We start from the raw sequence: 18,271 nt of genomic DNA, 5'->3' as shown, positions 1-18,271 counted from the left end.
CCTGGCCGCCTTCCCTTTGCTCTTGCCGTGAAACGGAAAAGCGATGTGGCAGAGAGTAACATGCGTGAAATTTGCCCAGAAGGAGCTTCTTTGATTAAGCGTTCTCACCACGCACAGCGACTGCGCTGATGGGTGCGCGACTAGCTTGGTGGTGGTCACACTTCACAGTGTGCATGCGTCAGAACGTCACGTCCTCTGCCCTGAGTCTGTCCAGTGTCGGTTATGTGTCAGTCCTACCCAGTGAAGGGGTGACTGCACCGGTCAGCACGCCCTACGTGGCAGCTCTGAGACGCCGTGGACGTACCAGGGCTGCTTGGCGAGACGTGAGAGTGCGCAGCAAACAGAACACGTACGACTGCCTGCTATTAAACAGATACACTGTGTGTGTTTTCCCTTTTGGGGGAGGGTCCGGGGCTGATGTTGGGGTGGGGTTAGGGGGTGGCGGGGACGTTCGTGGGCACTCAAGCAGCATCGTGCAGGTGGGAGATGGGCGAGTTAGAGCTCTCCTGCCCACCAGTCAGGAACCCAGTGGAACTGGCCGTCTCCTCCATCGGGTTTCTGGGCCAGTACCAGGCAAGGCCCTGTGGCCAGTGTAGGCAGAGATCGCACCGTGGAGAGGCCTGGGGTGCGGTGAGCAGGGGCGGGAGGCCCGAACCCCCACTGGGCTCTGCAGGGAGTCTGGGGACCAGTCTGCCCACGTGCTGACCGCCCCATCCTGAGCAGGTGCAGCGGGCCCTTTTGTCTAGGAAGACAGAGTCAGTGTGTTCTCTGACAGTGTGCAGACGAGGGAAGCGTGGACGGTGCCCTGAGTGGGCAGGGAGGCAGCTGAGGCCAGGGGCACAGGACAGACCCAGGTCCCGTCGGCGCCCGTGGCAGCCTCAGAAGTTGTGGCACTTAAAGGGTGACACGCACAACGTCCAGGTCTCTGAGTTGAAGGAACTGTTTATCTTAAGGGTCTGTGTGTCTGTCCTGTTCTACTGGTTGACACATGTGCCCCAACACTCCCATTCCTGTTTGGAGTTGTTGCCGGATAAAGACAACGGGAGCAGCGAGCACATAGGGGCTTTTAGGTGTTTATGTTTTCCTGATGCCTGTGTTTTTGTTTGTTTGGTTCTGCCGCAGTCTGTTATGCTTTGGAAACATGTGGAAATCTATATCTCAAGTTAAAATCTGGAAACGGAGTTACCATCCCTGTTTATCGGGGAGGAAGCTCAGAACTGTAGTAGAAATGCGCAGCCTTTGGGATCAGGAGAAGAGCTCAGACCTTCTGCCTGGCCCTTGCTCCTTGTGTCATTCGGGGGAAGGCACTCCCTTTCCTTGTATCTCAGCTGGGAGTAATACCAACCACAGGAGCGTTCTCTGAACTTTCCTTACGATGCCCTATGTGCAGGTAGTTTGCGAGCCTTCTAGGGCCACGGCTCAGAGTCCTCGGCTGCTGGCCAGGGGCCTGGGTGGAGTGGCTGCGTCACAAGTCTGCAGGGGCCGGGGAGAAGGAAACAGAGTGGACGTGTTTTTGTGCCGTGTGTCACCCTTGCTCAGACCAGTGTTGGCTTTCTGGGGGCCCCTTCCTGTGTCCATGGGGAGCTGAGCGCAGCTGGGCCGGCCTCCCCCAGAGCAGAGCCGTACCTTTCCGTAAAGCCTCGCCCACCGGGCCGAGAACACGTGCTTGCAGAGCCGCGATGAGCCCCCGCAGCTCCTCTTCCCAGTGGTGCCGTCAATAATCTCCACGTCCGCGTTGCCCATCACCCAGTTCACGCTGAAGTGTGGAGACTTCCCCGGCTGGCGCGCCTCGGCGTGGCTCACTCCTGTCAAGAGAGAAACCGCAACAGCCAGGCGTCAGGATTCCCCAGGGGGAGAAGACTGGCTAGGGGGAGATCAAGCCTGGGTTTGCACTGCTGGGAGGTGCTCATGACCTACTGCCCGTTTTCACGTGGAACTTGTGAATTTTAACTTGGAAGTTGCTCATGGTACCAGACAGGCCCTGAGGCTTATAATTTTGGTTAACGGGATTTAAAAAGCTAATGCAAACAAGAGAGAGCTAAGAGCCTAGACGAATGAATCAGGCGATGTGATCCGGAAACAGCAGCGGCTACTGAATTTTTGAGGCCCGTTCTGAAATTAAAACATGAGGCCCCGTGTTCAGTAGTTACTGAGGATTTCAGGACGACAACGGAGCTTTAAGTTGATGGCGGTCTTTCTAAGTGTGGTCCCTGGGACTGCACTGGACACCGGGCACTGCCGCGAGGCTGGTCCCGTGCACGAGGCCTCTAAAATACTCAGTGCAGCCTGTCAGCCACAGTCCCTGCTTGTCAGCTCGTGCATTAGTTTCCGTTGACGACACAGCCCCGGTGGTCCCAGGTTCCTAGCGCAGATGAGAGAAGTGGGCACTCGGCGTCCCTGCTCTGCGGCAGGGTCAGGGCCCGTGATCCCAGGGTCTGCTGGGGGGCCCTCACTGGCTTTCCACTGTGCCGTCCTGCAGCCGCTGCTCCGCCCGCCACCCCAAGGTGACCTCAGGGAAGGAATGTGAGGCGTGTTGGGGGGGAGGAAAGGCCCCTACATGCTGTCGAGCCCCAGACTTCCTGGTGCAGCTCTGCGCACAGCAGCATGGAGTGCAGCCCAGCACACCAGCTGGGCAGAGGAGGGACCCCAGCTCTTGCAGTTCACCTGGGTGTTGTGGGATATTCAGTTCCCAGCCCCGGATCTCTCCCAGCACCACTGCCCCTCCTCACCACCCCTTCCCGGAGCCAGCACGACTGGAGCGCCCCTCCTCCAGGCGCACACTGCCTGCTCCTCCTCCCCACGGGGACTCCCCCATGCGCCCTGGCGGGAGGGTGCCGAGGGTCCTCACCAGCGGCCCCTGTGTCTGGGTGGGGTGGGGTGGGGCTTTAGTGCATTGTGCTCATGCCACCGCTGGCTGCGGGGGTCACCGCGGAGTTGAGACGCTGTGGTGTCACAAAGGACGCAGCTCGGGTCTGCAGCAGATGTGAGGGTGTGACCCCTGTGTCCAGGGGCAGCCCAGCACCCCAGGCCCTCCTGAGGGCAGCTGTCCCGTCAACTCCCACTGGCAAAGCTACAAATCCCGGTCCTCCCACAGCGCCCAGCGTCCCCACCATCCAGGGGCTTGGGTCTGCCACCTGCTGCTGCATCAGCCTGACTCCCGACAAGGATCACCCGGCGACCTTCTCCTGGTCACGATGGGCAGTGCCGGGAGTTCCAGGCTAATTCCAGCAGGTCAGCTCGTGCCCGTTCCTTGAAGCCATTCCCTGCGGCAGCTGCCCACGCGGAGAGCTGGACAGGGGGACAGTCTGGCACGTTGGCCGCAAGGTGGCCCTGCTGGGCGGAGGGAGGCAGTGGCCAAGGTCAGGAGTGACCAGCCACAAAGAGAGGCAGGCCTGCTCCAGAGCCGCATGCAGCCAGGCCCTCCCGCCCTCCTCCCTCCCGCCCTCCCCCTCCTGCCCCTCCCTCCGCTGCTCCCTCCCTCCTCAGGACAGGGGAGGGAGACTATACAATCCGGTGCTCCACAGCTCTGGACATGGGGAAGAGTCTCCGAGGATGCATGGGTGTCGACGTCACACCTCCCTGGCTCCCTGCCTGTCGTCCCTGCTGTGGAAAGTGCCCTGCTTTGTTGCCGGCTCTCGTCACACAGACACCTGCTTCGAGAGGCTCGGCCGTGGCCCTAGCAGGGCGTCCACACGCGGGTCCTCCAGCTCCGCACACGGACGTAGGCAGAGAGGAAAGGCACTGGCTGGCGGACAGCCACACAGCCATGCAACTGTGGACGGGCAGCTGCTGCCTCCCCAGCCCCTGACCCACCTTCTCTAGCTCGGGTCCCAGTTGGTTGGTGTGTGCGCTGGAGCAGAGACGTGTGTGGGGAAGGGAAGTGGTTTATGCTAGAAATCACGACTCCGTAAATCACAGCACGAAAACCGTCAGGTTCCGACTGTAATGGCCCTCTCAACGGCCATGTGCGCTGTGAAATGAGATTTCAGGTCCAGCAACGATCTTCCACGTCACCGAGCCTCTGTGGCCAGTGGAAAACGTGGGACGAGACCCGCGTTGACTCAGGAATCAGAAGCAGCCCCAGTCCTGCGTTTGCTCCCAGTTTGCTGTTTCACCCGCCGGTTCTGTTCCTTCCTGTGCTCTTGGTAGTGACAGCGTCTGGTGGGAGGCCTGCCTTTGTCAGGGGAAGGGGTGAAGGCCAAGTCTGGCTTGTGCAGGTCCCCCACGTCGTGGGGATCACAGTGCCCCGCTGAGATGGCACGGACCTTTCCCAGGTTCACTAAGCGGGATGCTTGCTGACCTCCCGCTGTCATGGGAGTGGACGAAGCAGCCCACACATCGGGGTCAGAGTCCCTTCTGTGTGTCACGTATGTGCAGTTGAGTGTATATGTCTGCGGGATTCTCGTTTGTCCTTGGGGCTCCAGGTTTAAGGGTTCTTTTGCTTGGGAGAAATGTTCCCAAAGCAACCTGCAGGAACGACAGTTTTCCCTTTCCCTCCCTCCTCGCTCTGTCTCTCGGCTCCTGTCCCTGAATCTACCCTAGAGAGGCCTCACGCTCGTGTCTGTGACATCTTTGTGCCCGTAGTACACGCAGGCGGCACCGTAACGAGTGACCGTCGTATGCACACCCAGGGACGCTGACTCGACCGGGCAAATTGGTCCGCGAGCAAGGAGAGATGGTTATCTCATAGACCGTCCCCATCGGTCCAAACCTGCAGGCCAGACGGAGTGCAGGCAGAAGAGGAGCTCATCTGTGATTCACACAGTCACGGGCTGGTCACGATGTCTGTCCTTGGAGGGAGGGGTGAGCAGGCCAGGAGGGTGAGGTGGGCGGATGGGAGGCCATGGCCAGGAGGTGCTGCTCCAGCTGCTTGTGTTCTGTTTCCCCGCGGTTCGGGATGGCGCTCGTGCTCTCTCTCTGTTCCGCACCACACTCACAGGTGGGCCTTCAGTGGGCGTGTGAGGACACTTCATTAGGTTCCTTCCAGGTCTGTCTGTCTTTTACTCACTCATTTTGGCCCAAGGGAAACACTTGTTTCTAAGGAGCGTCGCGCACGTATCTGAGGGATCTCATTCATCATGTCCTGGTTTCATAATTCGAAATCAGCTTTGCAGGAGCCAAGCAGGGACTGGCGGCCGGATGAGGAGCTGGTGCGGCCAACCCCCTCTGGGCTGAGGCCGACGTGCTTCCGAGTGCGGCTGCCAGACGTCCTGCATTGTGGGGAGACGTGCCTCCCGCTCCCAGCAAGGAGATGCTGGCCTGCATTCATTTGTCCTCCCATTGGCTGCACATTGTCAAAGTAAGAGACTCCCGGGATCGGCCCTCTGGAAGCAGATGTCGAATGACTGAAGATAAAAACCAAGTCTCAAGTTCAGGTTCAAGTGCATAATGTACTGTAACAGTCCTAGGCATCACCTGCTACCACCTGCTTTCACCGTCATCCTTGAGATGCTAACACATTGGCACATTCTGCAGATCCAGGCACTCAGAAAATGCAGCGTTACCTTCTGTCTCCAAGTCCATAGCAGGGGACGCCTCCTGGGGCGCGTCAGAAATCTCCATCCAGAGGAAGAGGCAAACACAAAGTCGGCCCCCGTCCTAGTCACGACGTAGGCAAGAGCTTTACGTTCTGAACGCTGAAAGCATGAGCCCGTGTCCGCTATGCTCCAGGAAGAGAAGAAGGTCCTCTTAAAAAACAAACACTCGGAAAGCTCAGCCCTATGTACCAGTGACCTTTGTTCAAGGTCACAGGGTCTCTTTGTGTGCACGGACCTTGGACTCTTCCTATTTTTCACCCAGTGCACCTGAGCCAAAGAGTCTGCATACCTGCCCCTTGACATCCAAAAACGGAACGCGTCAAAGTACCACCGGCCAGTGTGGCTCCTGGGGCCGTTGGCCTCCGCTGTGGGCTGGCGGAGGCACAGCGTTGCCTTTCTCAGTGTGGTTCCCACCTGTCCTCGTGTTGTACTGTAACACGGCAGCCCAGTGTTAGTCTCCCGGGGATGCTGCAGTCCTGTGCTGACAAATTCACTGGCTGACAGAAAATCATAGAACGGACCCCCTCCTCGTTCTGGGGGCCAGCAGATGTCGGCAGGGCTGTGCGCCCTCCTTGGTCCTCCTGCTTTTGGTGGCCCTGGGTGTTGGAAATGCGTCACTTCCACCTCTGCCCATTTTCACATGGCTTCTCCCCCACTCTGTGTCAGTCTGTCTTTCCCTCTCTCAGCCTCTCTCTTCCACGGACGCATGTGGTGGCATGTGGGACCCACAGACATAGTTCAGGGCACCCTCTTCATCTCAACATCCTTAATCACATCGATAGTGACCTTTTTTCCAAATGTGGTAATTTGCAGATTTTATAGATCAAGATTTCGTGTCTTGGGGCAGCCATTAGTCAGCCTACACCAGCATTAATTTTAAATTTTGGTGCTGGTCTCTGAATCCCATGCTCTGACCCTCTGGCACCACGGTTTGCGGGAGACGGGTTCCCAGTGGCCTCAGCCACGTACGCGGATGTCTCTTTTTGGCCGAGGCTGGGGAGGGAAGGCCAGTGAGGTTTCATTTGGGGGATGATGTGGTTGACCTCTGTCAGGGAGGGTCTCGGTTTGGAAACTTGCTGAGAAAGCCCAGGACAGGTTGAGAGAAAAGGTGTCCCTGAAAGGTGGCACGTCCAAGTGAGGACCAGGTCCACGGCCGTTCTTCCTTAGTGATTATCCCAGCCATCTTGGAAGGAAGCCTGATTCAGCCTCATCTCCCCAAACACCTTCCCCATGAGAACCATCGCTGGTACTGCACAGAACCATCTGTGCAAGTCCTCTGTCTGTGTACCACATCACACACGGTCGTTCATCCTTTGTGGAACATTCTAGACACGTGTTGTATCTCAGAACAGACATGTGGGAGACCAAGCAAGTCTCCCTCCAGCGGCTTTTGACACATTTACTCTGTCACGATGACAAATTCATGAAGGCCGACGTTTGATTTAGTGACTGAGTGATTCACACGACTGTGTGAATATGGTGAACCTGAACTAGGTCTCGCTAAACATCACAGCACTTACTGCCAGCGCGGCCTTTGATCAGTTCACGCACCTACTGACTACCGCTGCCGCCGCCTTCACCACTGCTGCCACCGCCTTCACCACTGCTGCCACTGCCACCACGGCCGCCACGGCCACGGCCGCCACAGCTATTAGGACCTCTTCCACCAGCAGTGCTTCTGTGCCAGACTGTCACATCTTCGTACAGCTCCCGTCACCATGAGTCCGGCCGCCACCGCGACTGGTACAACTACTGTGACTAGGAGCAATGGGAGTGAATCCACTATTCATCTGTGAAAGTGAGTTTCATCACGGCTTATTTAGCTATGAAGAGATGCCTTATTTTGAGAAAACCCTTACACACCTCTTTTTAAAAAGCAGTATATGAGAGAGACATTGTAGTGTTTCTTTAGCTAGTGGGTCTAATATATTTAAAATTTAATTCACTTTCTCCAAGTTAAGTGTACACGGGACATTCAGAAATACGATTTTTATAGGAAGTGAGGCAAGTCCGTATCTCAAGGCAGCACTGCGTTCAATGTTGTGAAATGGACGATTCAACACCAAGTCGTAAAGCGGCAGGTGGGTATGGACGAGGCTGCTGTTGTGTGCTCTACTCTGCCAGACACCCCTTGTGCCGTCCCTCACACACATGCGTGCACACACACACCACACACACCTCTGACAGAAGCAGAGCCAGGACTATTTTAATGTGAACTTACAGATTTGGAGTAGTTAACAAGGCTGCATTAATGTCCTTTTATTCATTTTCATTAGCACGGACTCCATTATAATTGACAGTAATTTTATAGCTACTGTCTTGTCTTAATAGAGCACGTTTCAGGGCAAGTGTGTGGACTGCAGTAGAGTCGAGGTGGTGAGTGAGGACGGGCTTAGCTCTGCTGTGAGATGCTTGTGTGGGTTCTGTGGGTTCCTACCAGTCGGGGACGCGCAGTGTAGGAAAAACTGGGCTGATGCAGCTCCCCCCTCACTTCGTCTGACCGGTTGGTGAGGTGGTGGCTGCTGTGGCTGAAAGCCGGCGTCGAGGGCGTGTGTGCGTGCCACGTGAGGGAAGGCTCTGGTGGCGCCTGCCTGGGAGGCTGGAGCCTCCTCTTGTGATGAGGGTTTTCCCCACTGATTTCCGGGGACTTCCTTCCCGGAGTCAATAGGAACGTGGTCTTACCTGTGACCATAAATGACTGTGGTGTGTGGTCCTCACAGTTTAAAATGCATGGACTCATGGGACAGCTATGAAAGGTGTGAATTTTCCTCTGTGGCAGGAAAAAAGGTATTTCATTTTATAACCTGATAGTGACATAGTTCCTGGTCCCTGTAAGGATGGTCATTACTTCGAAAGACATGGGACAAGAGAACTTTGGCAGAATATGGTCATGTTTTCTTCATATGATGCATTTTTCACTGCTGTAGTATCCAAACTGTAGTAATAAGTGAAGTTTTATACTGGAGAAAATGTGGATTATTTCCATCACACTTTATTGTGCTTTATCCATTTGGGGTTATTTTCCTTATGCCCAAATAGCACAATTAATATCTCCTTTGGTGCGAGTCTGCTGAAGCTGCATTAGCTCTGTGTCTGTCTCTCTGGACTGTTGTCTTGCCCTCATTTTAGCTTTTTGCTTTTTATTTATTTTTTAAAAAGATTTATCTTTTTATTATTTTAGAGAGAGAGTACGTGTGCATGCACACAGGTGGGGGAGGGGCAGAGGCAGGGGGAGAGAAAACCCCAAGCAGGCTCTAGCCCGACACAGGGCCCGATGCCATGCCCTGAGATCACGACCTGAGCCGAGATCGAGAGTCAGATGCACCACCGACTGAGCCCCCCCTGGCGCCCCTTGCCCTCATTTTTAAAGGGTATTTTTATCGGGTCTAGGATTTGAGGTCAAGATGAGTTTTCTGTCGGCATCTTAGAGATACTGCTTGGTTGTTTCTTATCTTCCGGGAATCAGCGGCGAGTCTGATTCTTCCCCTCTGGAGCTGCTGCTTTATGTCATGATGCTTTAACGATTTTCTTTCCTCTTTTTGTTTTGCTTTGTCTGGTAGCCGTTTTCCACCTGGAGGAGGGTTTAAGAAGCTTCTTCTTGGGCCACGCTGTGCTTCTTAGAGCTAGTAACTAGTAACTCTGTTACGTCTTTACGCACCGCTCCTGCTCTGTTTCTTCTCCCCACATTGGGAGCGGGTTATATCTTGGGTGTATCAGACTGTCCTACTTCGTCTCTGACCCCCTTGTGTTTTCCCTCTGGGATGGTTCCTTTCATGTATTAGCCTGGTTGGTCTGTGGTGCCCGGCGGCTTCATCAAACATGAGCCAGATGTCCCTGTGAGGGTGCTTTTGGGTGTGACTGACGTTTCAATCAGTGCACGTGGAGGAAAGAGACGGCCCTCCATGTGCAGGGGCCTCACACAATCAGTTGACGTTCTCAGAAGTGAAGACCACAGCTCCCTCGAGAGGAGGGAGTTCCGCCTCCAGACTGTCCTTGGACATGGCTGCAGCATCGTCTCCGGCTGGCCTTTCCGCCTGCTGCTGTTTCCCACCTGCTGGCCTGCCTGCCGACACCAGACTTGCCAGCCCCTGCACACGTGGGAGCCCGTTGCTTTGGCTACATCTCCTTTCTGTGAGCAAGTTGAATATACCCAATTGCTGCTGTTCTCTGGAGAACCCCAACTAGTACACCTTCTTCCTGTTTATGTGCTGCATTCTGGATGTTTTCTTCAGGAGGTGTTCCAATTTACTAATTCTCTCCTCAGCTGTGTTTATTTTTTAATTTTTTTTTAATTTTTTAAAATTTTATTTATTTCTTTGACAGAGAGCACACAAGCTGGGGGTGGGGGGGAGGCAGAGGGAGAGGCAGGCTCCCCACCAAGCAGGGAGCCCCATGTGGGGCTCGATCCCAGGACCCTGAGATCGTGACCTGAGCCAAAGGCAGACGCTCCACCGACGGAGCCCCCCCACGTGCCCCGTCCTCAGCCGTGTTTGATTTGCTGCTAACCCTATCCTCTGCTGCACAAATTGTTTCATTTTCCTCTGCAATTTCTATTTGGCTCTTTTTCTTTTTCTTTTTTTTGTCTTCTGTCTCTCCCCCTGCATTTTCCCTCTTGTTTTTTAAAATCTCTTTTTTCCTGGCGAGCGTGGTTATACTAAAGTCTGTCCGGGGCGGTGATGTCCGACGTCACGGGTTTTCTCCACTGTGTGCCTGCTGGGTTTGTTAAAACGGTCTTGTCCCCTCCTGCGCCCGCTGGGTTCTTGCCGTGTGCCAGTGCTGTATTTCCATATTTTTTGTAGCATTATTTTGATCCCGCTCTTAGTAGGGTCATCTTAGTGTGAATTTGGGAACGGAGATAGTTTCAGGCTGCTCCGTGAACCCTCAAGAGCCTGCTTACGCAGGGTTCAGTCTTGGTCCTAACTTAATCCATGAGCAGTGGCTGCAGCCTGCCTCTGTCCCGAACCCCGGGACACTCTCCCCCCAGTCCTGGCCCCTCTGCTCCTCCCCTGCTCCCCGCCCCCACATCATTCCCTCTTCCTGTAGGACCTTGCTCTGATGCCACCACGGTGGGGTCTGACCCTCTGACTGAGGGTTGAAGGTCACTGTAGTCCCTTCTGCGCTTTATTTTTCTACAGAGTGTTTTCATTTTGTCTGTCTGTCTGCCTTCCCCACTGCAATGTCGTCTCCCTGGGCTATGGGGTTTCAACTGTTTTGTTTACTGCTCTATTCCCAGTGCGTAACTGTCCCTGGCACATCGTCACCAATCAATACACATTTGCTGAATGATTAAATGAGCGTATGGATTATATTGACCAATGTCTTGGTGTTTGGGTAAATGGAATTGTTGACAATGGAAGTATTTTCCCTAAATGGTAAAGATTTCAAGAGTCATACAATTAAGGTTGGTGTTCAGGTACTGTTGTTAAAATCATGGTAGAAATTAAGTGTAACTTAACTAATATACAACAAGTGTTTTTGAAAGAACTTCTCAGAAAACTAAAACAAGGTTTTTCTATAATTTTAAATTTATCATAAGCTGTGTGCCATTTAATTTGCATAGGGAAATCAGTGCTGATCTATGGAAATGTCTTATTAAATATTTCTTTGTTGAATCTAACATTTTGATTTTCATGAAAAGATATTAGGATTGCCTTTAGATTATTCCAGCAAGATTTATAACAATTTTTTTCTACCATAAATTCCTTCAAGGGCACAAGAGATAAATTTCTACTTCAAACAACTCCAAGGCAAAGGAGCTGCTCAGATATATTTTTAAGCTCATGTGTTTTATCCTAAAGATTTATGAAAAATGTATAGGTTATTCCATAATAAACCTGTGCTTATTTTATTTTTATTTTTTTTAAAAGACTTTATTTATTTGAGAGAAGGAGAGATAGTGAGAGAGAACATGAGCAGGGGGTGGGGGCAGAAAGAGAGGGAGAAGCAGGCTCCCCGATGGGCAGGGAGTCCAATGTGGGGTTCGATCCCAGAACCCTGATATTGTGACCTGAGTCGAAGGCAGACACTTCACCAACTGAGCCTCCCAGGCACCCCAGTGCTTATTTTAATATAAAAATAATATTGCATATTAGTTACCACCTGCATAAAAACAATGTTTGCTACTACCCCACTGGGTTGTTTTGCAAGATGCTGTTAATGAACATTAACTTCAGAAATTTCTCCTGAATTAAAGAGGGTTGGCTCTCCATATCGAACTCTACAGCTTAGTGTGACAATACCTTGGGGGTTGGAACTCACAAAAACGTGGATATGCATGGCAGCCGACCTCCTCCATCCCAGCCACTACCCCTCCCTGAGGAGAGGGGTCTAGAGCGCAGCCAGTAGGTGGTGCTGGGCGGGATTTCCGGACTGCTGTTGGCGGACAGCTCAGTGAACTCAGCTGCTTGAGAACATGGAGTCTGAGGGGGCTCTGACCCACCAGGGACCCATTTTTACTCCTGCAGCAAGATGCGGGCTGGGGAGGAAGTCAGCTGATGCTCTGCTTATCACAATCCTGAGATTCTCATCTCGCGAACATAAACCAGGGTCCGAGACGACTCATGGCTCTAACATCTGATTCCCTGGGCCCATCTCTGAGATTTTGTGTTCGTTGCCAGGACCTTGCCATGGGCTGTGAAGTTTCATCTTCAGTGTGGACTAAGAATGTTCAACGTTAAACACCAGATCCATTAAATACGCCGTGAGTAGGAACAAAGAACTCGTGTATCCCACCCAGATTTCTCTTTTTCCTGATGAAGAAAAATAAAAACTTACCTTGAGATTGGAAGGGCAGACAAACCAGACCGTCCGCCAAGCAGAACAGCCTCAAAGTTAGTTCCTACTTCACTTAATGTTTTTCTAAAAAGACGAATATTCAGAGTGTAGATTTTTATTCATTATCATCATCACCATTTTCTCGTCTTATCGGATATGTCGAGAAAGGCCGAAGGCAAGTTCCTTTACGGGAGCTGCTCTCATCCAGTGATGTGACGCGCCAAAGGGTTTGGGCACACGGCAGCCGCGGGGTGGGTGTGCGTCGTCAGGTTCTGCCCGGAGCTGCAGGCTGGTCTGTGCAGAAGGGCTCAAGGTATCTTTGGAGGACATTAACATGCACCCTACAACCGTGTCGATAGGCTGTCTGTTTCAGCTTGGCTGCTTCTTATTAACCCAGAGCTGATTGAGCCCCAGCTGAGCCATGGGACGACTCCTGCGAGTGCGTGGGCTTCATCTTCTCGGCAGTTTTGCAAACCGACCTTGCGGGAATCTTCAAGCAGATTTCATGTGCTTGTTTGAGTGTGCTTTTCATTGCTATCCTTAGACAGGATCTCTCCGTCTGTCCTTTGTGGCAGAAAATCCTGATGATTTCCTTTCGAAATTTGCATGATTGGTTTTTAAATATCCATCAAAAGCAGAGTGGTTATCGTGGCTCAGAGCTTGCAGGTGAGACGCCAAGGTTTAGGCTTATTTGCATCTCTGCAGTAACAAAAGCTGTGTTTTCCGTGTGGACTGAAGTGTCTGGTCAGATTGTCCTGGTTGTAAGTAGGGGTGAGTGTCAGGGGGCTGGGGGTTCATGTGACAGTCTCAGGTGCTTTGCCACTCGATGATTTCAGGTGTTCTGAGTTTCTCTAATTAAGTTTTTTTTTTTAAAATTCACTGCTTTTACACTTATAACTCAAAATTCCCATTTTTAATCTGTGTTTATGTATTCCCATTTGAACGTAAAATTTTAAAAAAGCTTTGCAAGAATGGATGGCCAGGCAGTAACGTGTACCCAAAGGCTGGATGGAAACCAGCCCCCTTATGGGAAAGGTGATAACAGATGCGAATTCTCTTCAGTTTAATGTAGAGACTGGAGAACCTCACTGACGTTTGTGGGACGCCCGAGTCGGGAGCACTCGATTTACAGCCAAACGAGTAGCTCTAGGACTTCGGGGTCCGCTCCAGAGCTGTGTTGGCTCTTCAGCCGTAAGAAGTAAGTATTCTTGGGGCGCCTGGGCGGCTCAGGTGGTGAAGCGTCTGCCTTCAGCTCAGGTCAGGATCCCAGAGTCCTGGGATCAAGTCCCGGGTCAGGCTCCCTGCTCAGCGGGAAGCCTGCTTCTCCCTCTCCCTCCCCCCGCCCCCTGGCCTGTGCACACACTCTCTCTCTGTGTCAAATAAGTAAATAAAATCTTAAAAAAAGTATTCTTTCCCATTTTGAGGAAAAAAAGGAAAAATGAAAGAAAGAGCTTAAAACTGAGCCAAAGTGATATTTTATCAGAATTCCTGAAATTACCAACTATTTAAAAAATAAGTGTAAGTTTATAGACTGAATTTGAGGTGAGTGTTTGCGCCTCTCCTGTGACACTCAGGGAGCTGGCCCCGCTGGGTCGGTTTGCCTCTCCTACACCGTCCATCACGAGTTAGATACCGTCACCTCTTCAGCTAGTCTTGTATGCATTATTAACTTTTATGGGATTAAAAACATGGACATCTGTTCAATGGTGCTTCAGGCCATGGGGTGCAGTGCGTGTGTTGAGAGAGCTTAGCTGTGTCGCCGAGCTGAGTTCAGGTCCTTGCCCCGCGTCGAGCGATGGAGCACCACAGCAAGTGAGTGTTGGGGAGTCTCTTCCCGCATCTGTAACACGGACGTCGTCGGGGGGTGTGACGCCATCTTTGTGACACTGAGAAGGACCAGTGGCTGAGTGGTCGCTCTCAGCAAGAGACTCGGGTGCTGTGTCCTCACTGCGCCATGTGCACTGCCCACCGCGGGCCCCTTGGGTGCTCGCCCCCCCAGCACGACCACCGGCAGGCCCGCCATCGCCCAGAGTTGGTTGTGGTTCGGGTCCGGGGCCCTGCAATGCTGGGCAGGTTTCGGGCTGCATCCAAAGGCAGCCTTTTGAGCAAGGATGGTGGTGACGAAATCCTGCCTTGCTGATCTTGTTGTCCCAGCCCCTGGGATGGTGGCAAGTGACTGACCCCTTCCACGATGGAGCAGCCCTGGGGACAGAGGCGCAAGTGAGATCCTAAAAGATGGCGCTGTTTGGCATTTCTGGACAGACTCTGCGACCCTGTCTCAAAGGGCCTCGCTGAGGTGCGCTGACTTTGACTCTAAGTCCCCTCACTGCACACATGAAGCCCCGGGACTCTAACGTGGTCCCAGGGATGTGAGGACAGGTGGCACGGGCTGGCACAGCTTGATTTCGGGCCCACTACCTGAGTGCCACGTGTCCTTCTGCAGCAGCAGAGGGGTGGCTCTCAGCACGGGGTCTAGGATTTGGGGAGCAGGACCTCACATATGAAGGAAGGCCTGCGGTGTAACAAAGCGGGGACTGGGGTGGTTGGCCAGCCCAGCGGGGGAGGGTCCTCCGCCGTGTCCGAGCTCGTAGGTTCTGCTCAGAGCAGAGAGTCGGTGAGTCTCAGAGTCGGAACGCACGTGGAGGTGTCTTCTTCAACACTTGCTCAGGTGTTCTCACTCCCACCCCCATGGGGCACTACTAACACCCTGATTTTGTATTTTAGAACAATTTGAGAATCCTGCGAATAAATCTTAGGCCCAAGTCTGAGCCACAACACTGAACACCTCCTTTGTTTTCCTATTTCTCTCTCAGGTCATATGGCCCAAGACTGAAGCCAGCCAGCCCTGCTCCTTCCCCTGAAGCGGGAACAGCTTTCCTGCTTCCTCAAGACACCTGCCTGGGGTTGTGGGGCGGCTTCGGGCAGTTCCTTCAGGGCACCGTCCTGCCCAAGCAACGGAGTCCCCCTCTGCTCACGCTGTTTCCTCCAGGCCTCTGGTGAGGCTCATGTCAGGAACCAGGAAAGGGTCTGTGACCGGGAGACCAGTGGTCACCATAGGCATTCCCCTCCAAAATGCCGCCATCTAGGACTCGGTCCTTCGCGGTGTACAGTCTGTGATGGATTCCAGAGCGCTTCCTGGCCGTATGACTCTTGATCATTACTGTTGGCTGTGTGCCGTGCGGCCTAGGGATTGGCCGTCCCCGTTTTGCAGAGGGGCACTGAGGCTCTGAAGGTCTGGTGCTATGGACGCAGGCAGCGTGGGAAGCTAGGAGTAGAGGCAGGCTCAGTGCCTGCTGGATTACCTTGTTGCCTCTGACATGTGCTTCCCGGATGCCTTGTGCAAGGAGGGCACAGGGACCCCGAGTCCTGCAACCACTGCAACCACTCGGGCGGCCTGGGGGCCTGCACTGTCCACCCTCCGTGTGACTGCTTCCGACCCACCTGGCCCTCCCATCAGAGACGCCTCCCGCGGAGCAGAGCGGGACAGGTAGGTGGTCCTCTTGGACCTGTGCGTGATGGTCCCCTCAGTCACTGTGATGCTGGGACGTGGTCGTGTGCTGCGTCCTGTTCTGCATCCACCTCAAAGTGCTGCCCGTTCCTACATTCGGAATGCACGGTAACCTTCCTCCTTTCTTTTAAAGTTTTGTATTATTGTCATTTTGCTCGCTAAATCTGAAATATTTAAGCCAGTGGCCAAAATGGGTAAAATCTTAGGAGGCATGGGGCCAGCTGATGGGAGGGCATTAGTCACGTGTGTATATGAGGACGGCGTTTTCTTACCGCTGAGGAGGGGCCGGTTGTGCCGATATGAGGTGGGCAGCTGTCCGACGTCCTCGGTCCGGTGGCTCATGACGCGGGAGAGGTGGCCGGTGTGGTGCAGGCTGCCCACGATGATGCTGTGCAGGTACACGGGCTCGATGAAGTGGCAGAGCAGCGCGCCCTGCAGTCCCAGCACGTTCCACCTGCAAGGACAGGGCGTGAGTGCGGCGCTCGGCTGGCCGGGCGGGCGCAGCGTTCAGGTTCCTGGCAGCCTCCCTCCCCACCCGCCGGGGGCCGGCTGTGCGCAGCCCCGTGCTTCCTCCCCTCCGTGTGCCCGTGTCGCCCCGTCAAGCAGGCCGAAGGGAAGGGCTTTCTGGGCCGCGTCTGACCGGGTGGAGTGGCCACCAGCTTGGGCGGCTCACGGCTCTGAGCACCTGACTGCCGTGCACGCGGCTGACGGGCTCTGCATTTTAATGAATGAGGCTTCCTTTTCTGGAAAATGAGTCGTTGGATGGAGTGGAAGCTGTATATTCTCTCAGGGACTTGAAATTAAAAAAAAAAAAAAAAAGACACTCTGTCCCCAAAGCGAATCTGAATTTTTCTTTATGTTAGTTGGGAAATATCAGAAATGGAGTTTGTTTATTTCAGTTTAGGGAAAAGTACTTTCTTCTCCTTTTGTCCTCAGCAGTCAGAATGACCTGTTGTGTCATTAAATGACATTAACAAACGACCCTGTTTTGCTCTGAGGAAGATTTTGATTTTAGAAGCCTAGATCAGACATGAAGGACAAGGCCGTCCTTCTCTGAAATAAATGTAGCCCTGGGCAAGTGTTTTTGCTTCTGCAAGCAAAGATGACAGCAGCATTTTAAGATTTTTTTCCCCTAAACTTGGGTGGTACAAGGTTACATGCATCTGTTAGAGGCAACATTTCGTGGTTTCCACTGTAAATAACGTGTTTAAAACCCAGCCTCCATCAGCAGCAAACATTATGCAGCTAATTTCTTACATCATTGTTCTTTTCATTAATTAACATTTCTCCGCCGTTAGAACAATTATTGTGGTGCCTCCGTGCCGTACATTTCTTCTCATGATTAATAAGGAGTCATTATATTTCCCTTTCCTGAAGCAGTCAATTAACACAGAATCCTTTCCATTAATTACCGAGTGTTTAAAACCATCATGCCCTACCTGGAGAACAATCTGCTCTGGGAACCTGTGACACCAATTGCTTTAAAAAGTTCTCTTTAAATTTTATTCCGAAAACACAAGCAATTTAGCTGGCGATATTAATTTGCCTCAGAAGCATTGCGGTGAATGAGAGACATGTTTTAATCTCATGCAAGAAAAGGCAGCCATCTGGCGGGCGAGAACCAAGAGAGCGCGTCTCCTACTCTCCGCAAACGCAGGTCATTAAAGTAATGTGTTCATCTACATAAAACTCAAATGGAATATAAAAGGTAATATTTATATACAAACAATTTAGTCCTACAATTTAAACAGTCATTGGTTTTATGAAACATTTACTTTAGTCTATCAGATTTGCATAACTTCCCTTAAAAAATAATTGTGGTCATTTCTGTAAGTCACCTCATTTCTTTCAGAAAGGACCGAAACTGCTGTCCTTTGGAGATTTATATATATTTATATATATGATTTTATCAAAGTAAATATCAAAAGGGTTTGAAGGAGCGGACTTCGTCACTTGGCGATACGTCTCCGCCCGGACTTTCGCTCCAGCTGACTGGCCGACTGGGGTGCTTGGAAGGCTGCCTGTCCCTCACTTTTCACTGACCAAGTACGAAATTTCAACAAAATCCTGGAGAGGGTTTTTTGCTCTGTGAGCTTTCTGTGGAAGGAACATGGATGTTTTTGAGTGGTGATTGAGGGATTGCGTTCCTTCCCTTAAATCTGAGGCCGGTATTTCCAGGCAGTACCAAAAAAGTGAGGAAAAATCCAACAAAGTCACTTCATCTAGTATTTTGGCTACCTCCTTTTTGGATTTGAAGAAACTGGGAAAGTATGCCAAAAAAAGAGGAGGAGCCAGTTCAGCAGTACGTCTCTTTGACTATGAAAGTGTTTGGCATTTGTTTTTAAGTGTACATGTTATTCCTGACCCACACGTAGGTGTTCTTGTGTTTGCATGTGCGGGCGAGCACAGGTGCTCTTGTAGAGAAAGCCTCCAACGCGGTCAGTCTGCAGGG

General features: G+C 52.4%; 1 protein-coding gene across 1 annotated transcript in view; it reads left to right on the top strand.

The window, feature by feature from the left end:
* The window catches only part of WDR37 (WD repeat domain 37), a 109,842-nt gene extending 94,042 nt beyond the window's left edge, over positions 1-15,800 (top strand). Inside the window, exon 14 of the mRNA XM_087857771.1 lies at positions 15,125-15,800. Within this exon, the coding sequence (XP_087713897.1) occupies positions 15,125-15,172 (48 nt within the window). The 3' untranslated portion in view covers positions 15,173-15,800. The remainder of the gene's footprint in view (positions 1-15,124) is intronic.
* The last annotated feature ends 2,471 nt before the right edge of the window (positions 15,801-18,271 follow it).

Source organism: Ursus americanus, chromosome 31 (assembly GCF_024610735.1).
Source record: "Ursus americanus isolate L20-20 chromosome 31, mUrsAme1.1.p, whole genome shotgun sequence".
Taxonomy (NCBI): Eukaryota; Metazoa; Chordata; class Mammalia; order Carnivora; family Ursidae; genus Ursus; species Ursus americanus.
The sequence above is the reverse complement of the archived record's forward strand: the minus strand, read 5'-3'. Positions and strand labels throughout refer to the sequence as shown.